Source organism: Lytechinus variegatus, chromosome 3, assembly GCF_018143015.1.
Source record: "Lytechinus variegatus isolate NC3 chromosome 3, Lvar_3.0, whole genome shotgun sequence".
Lineage (NCBI taxonomy): Eukaryota > Metazoa > Echinodermata > Echinoidea > Temnopleuroida > Toxopneustidae > Lytechinus > Lytechinus variegatus.
This window is the reverse complement of record NC_054742.1, coordinates 62,498,675-62,515,884: the sequence shown is the minus strand read 5'-3', so window position 1 is coordinate 62,515,884 and position 17,210 is coordinate 62,498,675. Positions and strand designations below refer to the sequence as shown.

Sequence of the window (17,210 nt, the reverse complement as noted above, 5' to 3'; positions counted from 1 at the left end):
CAATGTTTTGAATAATGAGTCCATTCTTCAAACAGTGGACTCATGAATAAAATAGCGTATCTAACCATGGTAACAGGCGTCAATTAGGCGCACTGTGACAAAAGCGTGGATCAGCATTGGAATTTTTTAATACACGGGCCCGATACAGGGTAATTTATACATGAAATCTGCATAAACCATGGATTCAACTGAGGGTTTTCAAAACCATCTTTGTGAATTCGGGCCTTAAAGATGGATGACCTTTTTTTTTTTTCCTTGTCAAATTTTTTACATGTGTCCATCACAAAATTTCAGGTAGACCCCCCTAATTTTTTTGGCTTCCACCGCCAATGGTTGTGATCACCATCATACAATGATGTATTAGAGGACAAAATGGGTAATATTGACGATCTACATGCATGTGATAGAGCCATAGATTTGGCTCATAAGATATAGCTAGCCTTGTGGGGTCAACAGCCAGATATCATAGGGGTCAATCATAAAGTGGTTTTCTCATAATCTATTTGTAAATCAAGAAGAATATACAATATTGTCACAGGTATCCTTCTGCAAATATTGAAGACAAATATCTTTGTGCTTTTGCTTTGTACTTTGTTCCCCTTTTCACGATTGATACATAATTATTTTAAATAACTTGCTAGAAGGCAGAGTAGAACAAAGCTTTTAATTTTGACTCATGCTTGCCCACTAAGGGATGCATAAATGGCTATTAGAATTTGCGATCTGTCAAGAATCCATCCGCTCTTTCTTGTTTTTTAATTCCTCAAATCAATTTTCCTGAAAGGGAATTGTTTGTAGATTTTTTTTATCTAAGAATATACTGCCATATTTTTTTGTGGGAATTTTATAGGATTATATTTGATAGGCAGTATTTGTGTCTTGTCATTTGTTGAAATATATATATATATTGTAAGTCAGGTACATGTATGCCTTTGTAGAAAATTATATATAATGCACAAACAGTGTTTATCATATGAATATTTCACATCTCATGGCTTATAATTGATTATTATTTGTAAGAAAATGGGTGCTATTTAATTCTACTTTCGCTTGATAATACAAGCAAGTTGAGATTTTGTCATTAAGATGTTATGACCAATATTGCCAATGGAAATGTGAATTCATCATAATTTCACTTTCTTAAGAATAAATAGAAACAAGTATAATTCAAATTTTCTTTGACTTTTCTTTGACGGAGAACATACATGTATACAGTGGCATACTAACAACCTAAAATTTGTGGTGAAGATTTTTTTTTTTTTGGGGGGGGTTGGTTTGTCAACATGTTTCATTCAGCTTGAACCCCCTCTTTCAAAAATTCTGCATACACTACTGTATGTAAAATATAAACAAATAGAAGGTGAATAAAACAATTGTAGAAAGAAATTTTTATCAAATATTCCCCCATAGGGCTTCATTAGGAAATTATGAATTTATTAAGTTAACAAGCATATGTGTGTGTATTTGAGGGGATGTTTGTTAAGCAAGGCAGATTGAGACATAGCATTGCATGGGTTTCATCAGAATTCATTACTGCCATAGGGCCTTCTTGTGGTATCTGAAGATATAGGACAGAAAAATTTGGCTGTAAACAAAACATAAAAAACAAATTCACTATATGAGAATATTGACAAATACACATTAGAAAAAGGGGTCACTACATTAGTGATTCTTGATTAAGACTTTATTAAAATATGTGCATGTAACGTATGCAGACAAGTTTCATGAAGGATGTATGATATTGTAATATAAAACATAAAAAATTAATAGGTTCATTAACCCGGCTACGTCTCCAGCTTTCTTACTTTACTAGCATTAGGATTTAGCATCCATGCATATGCAATGTTTAGGTCTTGCTCTTCACATTTATATATATATGTATATATATAAATGTGAAGAGCAAGACCTAAACATGTAAACCTATACATGTATATATACATATACATATATTATGTACCGGTATACGGTAGGCTCTTCACAATTCATATATATATACAGGGGCCACGGAACGGGGGGGGGGGGCTTCAGCCTGCCCACTTCTTTCCAAAACCGTGTACAAAAACGTAAAATTATGATTGTGATTTTTAGCATGGTCAGCCACCCCACTTTGAAAACCATTCCGCGGCCCCTGATATTTATATATATAGAGCTAAATGCAGCGATGTGCTTTCTTATCAATAGGCATATTTGTTTTTTATGTTGATTGATGCATCAGTGAATAAGTAATACATGGTCTGGTTGAGTGTCCATGGGTTCTGATGGCAAGTCCCGTGGGGGGGGGGGGTCAAATAATTTATATTGCTGTACACATGCATGACCATAAAAAACGTTTAATTTTAGACACGGGCCGCGTGTAGACTCGTTCGATCGCGGGGTCAAACGTATTTTGGGTATTTTTTACTCTCAGACTATATTATAGCCAAACGTGTTTAGAGTATGTTTTTTTCCCCAATGCTTTTTTCTCCTTGTTTCTGAAAAGTGTTCAGGTTCTGCTCTGGGGGTATGCAATACCCATGAACATATAGTTTTGTCTATTTAAATATGTTGGCAAGAAGACAAAACTTGTTAAGGGGTCATATTCCCGGGTCATATTCCGGCGACAACTTGTTTAGGGGCCAAAATGTGTAAATGAAGCTCATGAAAACTTGTTTAGGGGGTATTTTGCACACAGAGAAAAACTCATTTAGGGGGTGGTGGGAAATAATTTGGCCATGCACGTACGCATGTGTACAGTAATACATTGACTGGTCCTGATCGTGGCAATTGTGTGTTTGTCAATGGAGGCTAGAAAAGGTGTGAGCCCCCGGTGAGCTATATGGAGGTAGGTTCTAGAGAGTGGAGTGAGAGGAAGAGGAGAACGTTATGGGGGGGGGGGGGGATTAAAAGCAAAATGTAAATGGCAAAGATGACCTAAGGTGATTCGATTTTTTTTTAAATTGCCAATTGAATATGTGGCCCATTCCCATGGTCCCATGCACACGCTTGTGATGGCTTTTTTTTTTGCTTGTTAAATTTTTCCTGTACAAACAGACCACAACCCCCCCCCCCCCCCCCCGGCCCCTTTGGAAAATCCTGGATCCGCCCCTGATAACAAGCACAAAGAAATACCGGTAGTTATAAAACCCGCATCTCACATATTCTTAACTTTTCCTCCTCTTTTTTTCTCTCACAATCTTTATTTAAAAAAAAAACTTTTAAAGAAATCAGAGGGGGCAGCTTAATTGGGAGCTTGTCCCCAACCCCCGCCATCCTAAATAGAAAGAGAGAGCTAGAGAGAAGTCTGATATGATAACGCAGCGCGCGCATACAGCTCAGTCAGCAGCAGCATAGACACAGACGGACAAGAAATAGCAGTTCAGAGATTTTTGTTCGACAAACTTCGAATTCGTTAAAATATCGCACGCAAAACCGAGAAATAAGGTAAATCTCTCCCTTTAATATTTAGAAATGTTTTAGATCTGTTGAGATATTTTAAAGGGTTTATTTTCGTAGAGAAACTGCCCGCTGAGGCTGAGCTGGACTAGTCTAGGGTCAGGGAATTGAAATTTAGTATTGCCCCACATTACTGAAATGGGTGTAGGCCTGCTACGGTATGGTAGTGGATCGTATTACCGAACACTTTTCATGAATTCAATCATATCAAACACATTATTCTCATAAAATTCATCAAACTTTCACCATAAATACACAATTACCTACAAAATATAAATATGTAAAAATTTTGCCGAAATCGATTTTCTTTTTTACGATATTAGCTTCCAATCGGACCCCTCTTCGAATGTGAAATATTTTGGTCACTTGAAAAAGGTATCGTATTACCGAACGTGTGTTTTCTATGGGAAAAACTGAGAAAACAACAAAATCACCGATGAGCTATTTTGACCGTATTTTATTATTTTTAGAATATTAAGACTTTGAAAATGTGTTTTTGACGATTTTTCATCATCTTTCTATTCAAGTTCCCTTCGGAAGGATGTTGCAAAGTTTTGAGCGTATGAAATTTTTTTCTGACGCGTACGATGTGCGCGTTCGGTAATACAAGGCCGGTCGGTAATACAATCACTCACTATACTACTCACTCATTCAATGAACAAGTTTATGATTATTCAAGGCCAGGGAGCGGGCGGGAGCCCACGAGCTCACCGTGCATCCTGGGGGCCACTTCCATTCACGAGTGGATACCATGAGATCTCAAAGTACTCAAACAGCACCCTTATTCTTATAAACATGCAAGCCTGTATATTTTTGTAATTGTAAACAAGTATTTCCCATATTTCTGAAAATGCACCCCTTGGCCTTAATAAGTATTTGGGTGTGAAACCCAACCCTTAACAAGTATTGGAAACAAAACGATACTTTTACTGTTGGCAAGTATTCCCTGAATTTTACCCCTAAACAAGTACAGCGATATTTCAAACATGGACGTCAGTCGTTGGTTTTACCTGTAATTCATTGGGTTTAGACTTTAGTACACCCCAAAGCCCAACTTGCACAAATCGTACTCTAAACACGTAGTGTTGACTCCTGGGGAAAAAAGTACATCCTTTATAAAACATTTTAGTCTTGATTATACCTTCCCAAATTTGATCCTAAAGGCTAAACACTCAAATTTCCTAGCGAAATAGATACCCTTTTTTCATTATTTTAGTGTTTTTGACACCCTAATTACTTTACGTAACGTGCCCTGTCTTGAAAAAGACATCCCTTTTACGTGTTCTTTGGGTTGCACATGGTATCCACTCGTTGATGTAAGTGGCCCCCCGGGCCGTGCATTTCATACTCGTGGGACTAGGGTAGATTGTGGTCACAATAACTTGGAAATAAAATTGTGAAAACAGAAATTATGCACTTACCACGATTATATGGATGAAGTTCTATGGTGTGGCAGTATCCTGACATCGAGGCACAGACTGGAACCTTGAAAAACGAAAAGTTCTGTCGCGATACCTCTCCAAATTCTTTCAAAATTCATAACAAAATGGCCGATCGAAACTGGGATACATGAAGGAGAGAACTTTTTGTTTTTTGAGGTTCCCGTCTGTGCCTCGATGTCAGGATACTGCCACACGATAGATAGACCTTCATCCATATAATCGTGGTAAGTAAGCCTGAGTCATATCGATTATTTTGAAAACCGGTGTTCGACAGCTCTAATTCGATCGAACATCGATGCATCGAATATTGAAGGCGGGGAAAATTTAGTCTTGTTTTTGCGTCGATGCGATGCGCTTTGCATATGCACTATACGCACTGACGGTCTGCGCTGGCGTTGGCCGGGTGAGCGTTGCACAAGCAGATGACAGAGCAAAGTTCGTTTGTATTTTTCATGATCACAAAACACACAAAAAATGCCGGGGACCAAAGCAGAATTCTTCCCAAAATATCTTCAACAATGATATTTGCAGATGACAACATATAAGTTTAAAATGAAACAATAATAAAGACATGAATCACGCAGAGTCGATTCGAATGATTTTCGGTCAACTAGCATTCGCAGTCCATTCACCAGCCCCGTCCGCAGCTCTGTACACTCACTCTCCCGAAACAACAGGCGTGCTTGACGTCAGCGCCAGCAAACAAGTGCAATCAACGGAGAGCGCTGTAACTTGCCTGAGATTGTGTAGTTGGATCCAAAATGAGCTCCAAATAAATTTATGGGAATAAATACGTAATTTTCTCTGGATGGTCATTTGAATTGCTATTCAATGCTGATATAACGATTGTGAGGAAAGATTGTGGAATATGAGTTATGACGATGTTCGAGAATTAATCCTGATGACAATCCAGTTTTTTAGGCCCAATTGAGCATGCGATCAAATTAAATACAAATGGTTCGAATCGAGCCCTAAATTCATCTAAATTATTATGATTTAACAAGATTTTATGGTCATACTAAGAATATTGACGATGTCAGCAAAGTATGTTATGTTCATATGGAAGAATTAATACTGGGATTATTTCTATGATTCCATTTCTGGACGTCTCCTCCAAGCTCCGAGAAAATAAGCACAATGCGCATGCGTGTTCGATGACGTATGACATATTTTCCCATTCATGAAATCAGAGCCCAAAGTTGGGCACAAACTAGCTTCAAATTGATGGGGAAAAAAATCAAACGCAATTTTCTCTGTTTTGTCATGTAAAATGTTATTATATGGTGATATTACGAACTTGAACAGAGTTTTTGCATGTAGACAATGTTCGAGAATCAATCCTGACGTGATGATTATTTTTTTAGACAAGTGCACTAGCTCGACTCAAGAAGTCAAGTCGATCGTCATGAGATACCCGCCATTGAAAATTGAAACGAATTACAAACGTTTCACAACAAGCTCTAAATTCATATTAATGATTATCATATGCAAATTATTGTTAAATATTACCATTCAATAATGTTCTATGGTCATGATATTAATATTGTTCATGAAAGCAAGATTTATTTTACGTTGATCGCGTCAATTTCCGGCCATTTTCTGGTTTGATTAAAGAACAGTACTGCGCATGCACGATCGACGGCCATAACTTCCATTCATGAATTCATCGTGCATAAATTATCTCGGCACGAGCAGACGAGTAAGACTCGAACTATGATCGAAATTAACTTCAAATTAATGGTGAATAGCATCATAATTACTCAATCGGTTTCATTTTGGGGGCAATAGAAATCAAGAAAGTGGTAGTAAAGTTGGACATTGCTGATATTTTGATGATTGATTGTGTAAACCAAACGAATTGGCCGACGTTTTTTTTTTTTTTTTTTTTTTTTTCGATGCACCGATTTTGCAAAATCTGCACCGGTGTTCGATTACATCGATCGAACACCGATTTTAAAATCGATTTTATTTCCAAGATATTGTGACCACAATCTATCCTACCGTAAGTATGACAAATGCATGGTCAGCCTGGGCTCCCTGGGTTAGTTTATGATATAACCTTGTTCTCTGTTTACATCTCCATGTGTGGCAAAATAAGGTTGTCAATGTTTGGCTTATTTTCTCTTTTTCTTTGGATAAATGCTTGATTTTTTTACACTGTCAGTTTCCATTACAGCTTTTCATTATATAACTTGGCTCTTAAGTAAATTTGATTCTTTAAATTATTTTTTCTTTATTGAAAATAGTCTAGAGATTGAAAAATTAAATTTTCTTGCCATATTACTTTCCACCAATAGAGGGCATTATATGCCCGGCATTATATGCCCGGCATTTACAAAAATATGCCCAAAATTCAAGTTTTTGAGCGCTCTGGTGAATACAAAAATTATTCTAAGTTGCTACTGAAAATTGAATTGCAATTGTATGGAAATACGGAAATTTGTAATTTTGGTCACAAAAGTGATATTTTAATGATTTTTTAAAGTGTGTGCTCTATACATACAGCACTGGCATACCAATACCTGTAGATATGGTATTACTGGAGAATGATCTAGCTAGTTTCCACTCACTGTAGAATGATCTAGGCCTAGCTAGTTTCCACTCAAACGTATTGCGAGGTTTCTATACTAACCTCGCACAACGTATGTTTTTTGACAATGGATTTTTTTTACATTTTCCTTCATTCCACGAATGTGGGGAAAATGCCGAAAAAAACTTTCTATAATTAGAAAATAGAATCTACTAACTGTGTTACTTTTACTTCTTACTAGTTTTAATTAATAGACCCTCGGCCTATTCGATAACTTCATCATGTTCATGGAAATATATCAATTTTTTTTAAGGCTATCTCCAGGGCTCTCGCAAAGTACGGAATTACGCGTGGCACATTTTCTGAAATTATTTTCTGACACCCAAATTTAGCTCACGTTACATGCGTGCGCACTGCTTAAACAGACGATCGGGAACATTTTAAAATTGTTTTAGGTGCGAACAAGTGAAAACATATTCTATATACTTCAAGGTTTGGTACTGTTCTTTTTCCCTTGGACAGCCTTAGACAGGTTTGTCTGTACTGTAATATTGTCATGATAGCTTGCAACTCTAATTTCTTTTGTTCTTAATCTTACCTGTACAGATCACAAATGTAGAAAGTTTGTTTGACACCTGCTTGTCCCTTCGTCAAGAAGCCAGCATGGACCAATCTCAACCTGTATTTAATCACAGTGACCATCCTCCATTCAGGTTACCAGCAGGTCATTACCAAGGAAGGCCTGCTCAGATGAATGTTGGAGTAATGTCACACGCAGAACACATTCCCCAAACCATTACACCTGGTGCTCAGCATGCACATTCATCTGGCATGCCATTCAGCTTGCCCTGGTCAGACCATCAAGTTCAAGGGCAACCCAAGAGTGAAGCTACTCCCTTTAAAGAAGAAAATGATCCTCATCAGCATACTAAGAAAGTATGTCATAATTTAATTTCCTAGAATATGTCTTCATTTTTTTCTGCAGAATATTGCTTAAATGAGTACTCTGGGCTGAAAATATATATACATCTAAATTAAAAGAGTAAAATTCACAGAGCAAAATGCTGAAAGTTTCATAAACATCTGATAACAAATAGCAAATTTTTTGAATTGCAAATTTCAGCAATATATGATAACAGTTATGCATGTCATGAATATTCATTAGGTGAGCTGATGATGTCACATCCCCACTTTCCCTTAATTGCTATTACATGAAATCATAATTGTTTTCTTTTTCATACAGTGTTGATATCTAATGCACTATTTAGTTGTCATTCCACTTTTTGGTTCTTGAAGGAAAAAAATTTGCATAAACCTAATTTCATATAATAAGATACAAAAGAACAAGTGAGGATATGATATTATCAATTTGTTCACTGAATATTCGTGAAGACATGCCTAGAACTGTTTCACCAGAGTAATGCAAATCTTAAAAAGACAAGTCCACCCCAACAAAAACTTGATTTGAATAAAAAGAGAAAAATTCAACAAGCATAACACCGAAAATTTCATCAAAATCCTTCCTTCCTGATTTTCTCCCTCCGCTGCTTTCGGAGATCAGCCCTATGAAGGCAATAGCGTCAATCGGATGTAAAATAAGAAAGTTATGGCATTTTAAAGTTTCGCTTCATTTCACAAAACAGTTATATGCACATCTCGGTCGGTATGCAAATGAGGAACTGATAACATCACTCACTCACTATTTCTTTTGTATTTTATTATATGAAATATGAAATATTTTTATTTTCTCGTCATTGTCATGTGAAATGAAGTTTCATTCCTCCCTGAACACGTGGAATTCCATTATTTTAACATTCTGTGCTTCAGGCAAGGAGGTCCTAATCGTCAAATTCGTAAAAATTGAAATATTGTATAATTCAAACAATAAAAAACAAAAGAAATAGTGAGTGAGTGACATCATCGACTCTCTCATTTGGATGTAACTGGCTCGTTCATATAACTATTTTGTTGAAAATAAGCGAAACTTTGAAATGTCATATCTTTCTTATTTTACATCCGATTTTGAAGAAATTTTCAGCATTGTGCTTGTCTGATTTTTCTCTATTGATTCAAATCAACATTTTTCTGAGGTGGACTTGACCTTTAAAGTGCAATAATCACCCTTGTTGTCCGATTTTGATCAAATTTGCAGCGTTTTGTTTTGTCTAATCTGTTGAAATCATATTATTTTTAGCCTGGAGTACCCCTTTAAACATAGAGCAATTATGTATGAATTGAAAAGAGTTTTTGTGACACTGGCTTGACAGGCAGTTACCTCCACAGATGACCTTCCCATCTGTCTTCTACTCTTCATTCCATTGACCATGGGAGCAGTTTGTGAAATGTTGTGTCCGAGGTTTTGACAGTCTACATTCAGATACCTCTGCCCCTCAGTGAATCGAACCAATGAGTTGATGAAAATAATCGGCCAATTGAAAATCCACCTTTTTCCCTACACCACTCAATTCTATAAGCCAGTTCGTAGTTCCTTTCTGCGCATGATCGAAAGAGTCTACGCATGATCAGAGGAAGGTCATTTGTAATTAGGTGACATAGTGGTTTAAAATCTAATGAGATAAGCACTAACTCTGATGTCTTCATTATTCATATGTTCTTTTGAATAGTGGCTTTCTTTTACATCCACAAAAACAATGCGTCCACAAACGACTGGTATTTCACAGTTTGCCAAGTACATTGTGTAACATGCTATGATATACTTCAAAGAAGGAATGCAACAAATACCTTCATAAAGTGTTCATAGGTGTGCTATTCTAGTCACCTGGTCTATTCAATTTCTTCATCCTGCTATGTAAGGCAAGCTTATGTAATATGTTGCTTTGAAATTTGCCTATCATAATGAAAGAAATGAAAGGTCATTTGACCAAAATTGTCCATGAAGTAAAGTTCTACGAACTGGTCTATTGTCTTAACTCATCTGTAGACTTCTTTTGATGTGCTTAAAGCCTATTTGTCTCAAAGTCCATCAAATGTAGAAGGGATATGTTTGTTTTTCTCGACATAAATCTTCAATACTCAAATAGTATTAAAAAAAATTGATTACCTACTAAACCAATGAAATAAGTGATCTACATATGATTGATACAAAATGCTTACAGGGTACTACTTGCTTGATATTTTAAGGAACATAAACCAAAGATTTTAGAGGAACAAAATTAACATGGATAATCAGAAGTACATTATTCAGTCCCCGTCATAAACTTGTTTTGCATTTCCTGGCTTATTACCTCTTCTAATGACATATCCTTTGATTACTGTTTCAGGTTGATGCATTGGACCAGGAATGGCCAGATAGGAAATCGCCTATTCTTCCAAGTAAAGCTAAAGTTAAAAGTAAAGAAGAGATCATGCCAGTGGATTTTGCTGAAGAAGAGGTGGTCAGCAACTTTGTTCCTCTGTCATGGACAAAGAATCTCACTAAACCTCATACAGTATCAAAGTCAGAGGAAGGTGATGTGAAACCTTGTGATTCCACTGAGAGCAAGGATACCAGAGAACAGAGAGCTGAAGAAGAGCTTGCAGCAGTACATGCTTTCATGTCCATGGAACCGTCAGGGTATACCTGCATTCAATGCGGTCATGTTGTCCATCGTAGCCAGCTTGCAAAGCACATCCGAATGCACACTGCTGACAGGCCTTTCAAGTGTGAAGTATGTAAACGAGCCTTTCGTCAGAAGTCCAATCTGATTGTCCACATGCGCATGCACACAGGCGAACTTCCATTCAAGTGTGAATTTTGCGATAAAGCATTCCGTCAGAAGTCCATTCTCGTGACGCATGTTCGCACGCACACCCGTGAGATGCCGTACAAATGTCACCTATGTCCAAAGGCGTTTACACAGAAGTCCAATCTGGTGGAACATATTCGCGTCCATACAGGAGAAAAGCCATACAGGTGCCCGGAGTGTGACAAGGCATTTGCCCAGAAATCTAACTTGGTCGTTCACATCCGTAGCCACACCGGAGAAGCTCCGTTTAAGTGCGGGGCTTGCGGGAAATCTTTCCGGCAAAAGTCGATATTAACTACTCACATGAGAACTCACACTGGAGAGCTGCCTTTTAAGTGTCGGCAGTGTGAACGTGCCTTTGCACAGAAATCTAACCTGGTCGAACACGAACGTCAGCACACGGGAGAGAGACCCTTCGTTTGTCAAGAATGTGACAAAGCCTTCATCCGTCATCAGGATCTATTACAGCATATGAGGCAGCACACGGGTCGAAAACCCTACGACTGCGGGGAATGCGGCAAGATGTTCAGTCGGAAGAAGCATGCGGAGAAGCATGTTCGTTCGCACATTAAACACCGTTTCAACTGTGGAGTCTGTGGTCAGGGTTTTATGGATGAAAATCTGATGGTGATCCATCTGACCACCCACTGTCATTGTCATATCTGCAGTATCAGCTTTGATTCAAAGGAAGATCTAACCGAGCATTGTAGACTTCATGCAATGGGTATGCCTGATAGTGAGGAAGTACGAATCAGTCCTGTCCAAGAGAGCAAAGGCAATGTAACACAGAACTCTCATTCTAGCTCCAAACTTCCATATGCTGAGACTGTTTCACATTATGCAAGTAGCAGCAAATCTTTGGGTTATAAGCAAGAAGATACATTTAATAGAACTGCTATTTCTTCACCTTCATCTCATTAGACTACTCTCATATTACAGGAAATTATTTCCAACTGTTATAATTTAGATGAAAAAAATCTTTAAAAAATTAATGTCATTTATGGTAAGGTCAACAGCGCAAGCCACACTGAAAAATTGGTAGTAATAAAAAGCAGTTTATTCATTGGCATCCTTTGTGCATTCTATCTTAGAAGGGCCAGAGAGTTACAAATCATGGGGAAACGACATTTTATAGAATTTGCAAAAGACTTATTTATGTGTAAATTATTATCTGTCCGTTGTGTGAGTCTGTGAGTGATTAATGTGATAAAAATCCAGACGGCCAAAAGTCGACTATGCTCAGGTTCATCATTTACTGCAAGCTGTTAAGTTCTCAACAATCCCAAGTCTTAGGGGGTGTTGCAAGAAAATATTTGCAAAATTGCAAATATTCTGTCCCAATTTTACAACTGATAGATCAACATTAGCTGTAGCAAATCAGATTAAACTTCTAGTTTCAAGAAGCAAATTAGCAAGCGATCACTAATTTGCAATTAACTGCAAGATATATGATTGATTTAGGGACCAAAAATTGACTTGCAATTGATCGCAAGCTTCTTGCAACACTCCATCAGGTGAGGGTCTCATGATTTTGAAACCCAAGCAAACCTGTATCATACTAACTAATATTTCTGGGCCCCGTCTTACAAAGAGTTGCGATTGATCCGATCAACAACAGTCAGCAACGTCAACATCTAAAATGCAAATTTGTTCAAAATATTTTCTAGATATGTATAATCATACATTCATCGTTCTCCTGAAGATTCAGTGTGATTCGCTTTTTTTTACTAGGGAGATTGTGCAAATTTCATGTAGAAAAAATTATGGTTTAGATGGATTTCCATGCAGTTGAGATTGATTAACCCTATCTAGCGCGATATTTTCACCACGCGAAAATTTTTGACCGCGCCGCAAGCAGGCTTTTTACTTTCAAGTCTTGCGCAACTTTGAGACCAATTTTGCGTCACCCGGGTACGTGGTTCCGAAATTACGCAACATTATGTAAGTGCATGTCGACCAAAAATTGCTCAAAAATGTGATTTTGTGTACAAAGTCAATGCAAAATGTGTTTTCAACACAAATTCATAAATGCATGATTATTTTTAATTTTGGTGGTCTAAATGTATTAATTTTATGCTTTTTATGATCACAGAAGAGTCCCTAACAAATTTCATTGAAAAAACAATGGAAAACAAAAGGAAAAAAAACACAGAAATACATAAGAAATTGCAAAAAACAATTTAATTCATAAGAAAATGATTTGATATCACAATTTTTTTCATGTACACTTGCTAAGAACACTTTTCTATACCAAGAATTAGTACATTTGGAGCTTTATTTAGGGAGTTAGAGGAAAAAGTACGATTTCACATACTAATTATGCATAAATTAGCATATTCACTTAATAGCAATTCGCATGAAATGAATTACTATACAATGTTGTAGATTATGACCCGCATGCCAATTTTTGGCGCAATCACGCAGTCGACGGCCGAGATCTTAGGGGGGCCTGGGAGGCCCCCCCCCGGCCATATGTTCTCCCAAAATACCCCGGCCTAGATAGGGTTAAATGTACATGGTATTGTAACTCTTTGTAAGATGGGGCCCTTGTCAGTCATTAGAATGAAACTAATGATACTAGGGTCAATATGTCAAGTCATCAAAATCATGCATGTGCAGCTGTAATGCTTGCATGTATATTAGCGAACAAAAGTTTTATGAAATAAATTTCTTAAATTCTTTGACATGTAATTACATATGGCCTCCGTTATTATTTATCAAAGATAGTAACAGTTTACAAATTAATCATTGCTGAATATTTATTCAAATTAATACAAAAAAAAAATTAAAGCAAGTGTAACAAATCTGTAGTCATTCATGATATGCTTGTATTTATATCTAACAAATCCTAAATTAGAAACAACCATGATTCAATTTTATGTGATGGTTTCATATGCAGGGAAGTGTGATATGTACAGAAAATTGTCTAGATATGAAGTAAAAATACCTATTCATTGTCAATGTTTAAAAAGAGACTAACCTGTATTAACTTCCAGGATGTTTTTTTGGGGGGTGGATGACCTAGAAAACAAATAAATTCAAAGGCCCGTATTCTGAAGACGGGTTTAACTTAAACCCAGTTTTAAAGTTGTGGTTTAAGCATGGACAGCCAATTGTTACATAAATCACTAACGGTAGAGATATAATATTTCAGCTCATTTGGCTCTCAAATCATTCGTAATTGTCCAGGAAGTATAAGTAGATGATTGCCTTCACCATCGATGAATCAGGAAAGAGCACAGTAAACATAAGAAACATGCAACTTAATAAAAAAAAATGCCGCTTTTGGCTTCCCATTTTAGCACAGAGTTAGACCATGGTCTAAGTTAAACCTGACGACCATGGTCTAAGTTAAACCTGACTTCAGAATATGGGCCAAAGTGTCAAACCAAATGCTAAACTCAAGAATATGTCAGATTGGTTTGCAATGTATGGGTGACAGGGTCATAAATGTTTAAAACAGTGTGAAGGGTATGGCAGAAAATGTACATGAAATTATATGTAAGGATGAATGGGTCTGATAGCATGTAATAAGTCAAATGTGAACAAAATATTTACAAAGGAAGGGGTGGGGGTGTAATTGTCAGACTTCCCAGAAAATAACTACTTTATGTATTTGAATAGAGATTCAACCATAATGGCTTAAATTTACAAAGGTGGTTTCAGTTGTACTACATGTATGATATAAAACCATGGACTATGCTGATTTGTCATATTATTCGGCTTCATTCAATCATGAATTTTGCGTCATGTGTACAATCGCACTTATAATTGGACTTTTCCTAGTGTCATAAGAAAAGCATGAATATGTACACAAAATCTGAATAGTCCATGGTTTTGTATCTGTTTGTGTTTATGGTAACTCCCACATACTCGGCAGGACAGCATTTTGCTGGTAAACGCCAAGCTGGTATATAACCAATTACCTAGGAAACATTTTACGTCTAGGTTAATCAGTCATAATGGCTGACCTTATAGACGACAGATCTAACTCTCGGGCATTTTTACCAAAGTGGAGACCATGGCAGAGTGGGGATTCGAACTCACAATCTTGCAATTATCAGTCCAATGCCCCAAATTGGAACCACATTTGTGAATTCAGGCTGATAGATTGAAACTTTGACAAATTTGACTTAAGTTTAGTTTGTGAAAAGCTGTCATATGTATAATTTGGATTCTGAGATTAATAACCAAATGCATCAATAGATTCCTATTTTCCAGAGAGTTCATTTTCTTTTAATGTTTCATTATAACTCATTGATATGACTTACTTCATGATAACATGTAAAATATTGAAGAAAGTTTAAAAAAACACTTTCTACACAGATGCCTACAGCAATTGCACAAAAATGTAGCCCTTAAATTTGGCATTACCCCAGTGTTGGGGGAAGAATAGTCCCTAAAATAACAGAATGGTCGCAAACGGTACATGACTAATTTTGAAAGCTCCTGAAAAATTGATTTGGTCTGTGGTCAATAAAAAAGAGAATAATTTGCACTGACCACAATGTACCTACACAGTGAAACAGGTTTAGGCATGTCTTCATGAAAATTCAATATGCAAACTGATGATGTCATATCCCCACTTGTTCTTTTTTATTTTATTATATGAAATCATGTTTATTCATTTTATTCCTGAAACGAAAGAATTTTTTTTTACAATGGAGATATATGTTATACACGTGTATGCAAAAATGAAATAATTATGATTTCATGTAATAACACAAGAAAAAAGAAAGTGGGGATGTGAAATCATCAGTCCAGCTAATGAATATTCATGATGATGTGCCTATAACTTTTTTCACAAAATATTGCCAAGCTTTAAAATTCAATAAATTTGTTCTCAGATATTGATGAAGTTTTCAGAATTTGCTCAGTGAATTTTAATCAATTTATTACGATATAATTACTTTCAGCCTGGAGTACCCCTTTAATGCTGCGAGCCTGCAAGTAGGAACTGTCTCGAGAACCACTTGATTGAAGTACCGTCTATGCCAGGCCTGTGTCTGCAGACCAACCTGTACATATATATCTTGGATAAAAGTACAGATAGCGTTCAGAAGTGTGCATTGACTGCACACTGCGTGCATTCCTAACAAATACAATGGTTTATAGTATGTAACGCCTATAGTAGCAAATTTTGGCTCTTGGTGGCTTTTAAATAGACTTCTACAATCCTGCTCTTGCATCTTTCTGTACTTTCTGTAGTTCTAGATGTGAAATTTTAAATTTTGGGTTCCAGGCGAAGAGACACACATCCTTTCCTCAGTGATTTGAAAGACTTTCCCCCTGTCCCCTTCACCAATAGCAATTTGCTATACACGTATATTACCTTATTCATAGAAGTTATAAATGTAATTTATATTTATGTATAGTGTTTATGAAAATGTAACAAAATCAAAATGAGTACTCAAACATATCGTCGCACGCACCACGGACCGTCCTCTCTGCGCACTTCGATGCGAAAGTTGAGCGCACTGTATCTGTTCCACGAACCGTCCTGTTACGTTTTTTTTTTTATTTTTTTAACGAAGACACTGGTAAATAATTTGCTCTCCTTGTAGGTGCACTTATTGCTGGTTTAAAAAAAACTTCTGTAAATGCGTTTCCTGCATAAGTAACTTTCGCATCGAAGTGCGCAGAGAGGATGGTTCGTGGTACGTGCAACGATATGTAAATTTGGCCAACGTGACATTTTTTAATATTCTTCATTTTGTACAATGAAATGTAGCAAGTATAGAATAAATATGAGCTGATTATTCAAAATGTAATAAGATTATGAATCTATCTTTTATTGTAGAGTTTTGGGTGAAAGGTTGGTGCTTGGCAGATATCATTTGTTTTCAAGTAATGTTGCTCCCTGCATTTTGCTGTAAGAATTAACATGCTTGGCATGAAATGAAGCATTGGGTTTAAATGAAAGAATTTATCTCAAAGGTAATTCTCATTACCTAATTTGCCAATTGGGAAATTGTCCATAAAGGTGTAAAAAAATATTAAAACTCATCAAATCATGTGTTTTTTTTAACTAATATAAACTCAAAAAAAGTTTGGAAATCT

General features: G+C 36.5%; 1 protein-coding gene across 1 annotated transcript; it reads left to right on the top strand.

Annotated features, from left to right (window-relative positions):
• The first annotated feature begins 3,319 nt into the window (after nucleotides 1-3,319).
• On the top strand, nucleotides 3,320-12,513 carry LOC121411599 (gastrula zinc finger protein XlCGF57.1-like). The gene is made up of 3 exons (XM_041604399.1): nucleotides 3,320-3,420; nucleotides 8,011-8,340; nucleotides 10,686-12,513. Exons 2-3 carry the CDS (start codon nucleotides 8,068-8,070, stop codon nucleotides 12,069-12,071), a joined length of 1,659 nt encoding a protein of 552 aa, XP_041460333.1. The 5' UTR covers nucleotides 3,320-3,420; nucleotides 8,011-8,067; the 3' UTR covers nucleotides 12,072-12,513.
• Nucleotides 12,514-17,210: the final 4,697 nt, after the last annotated feature.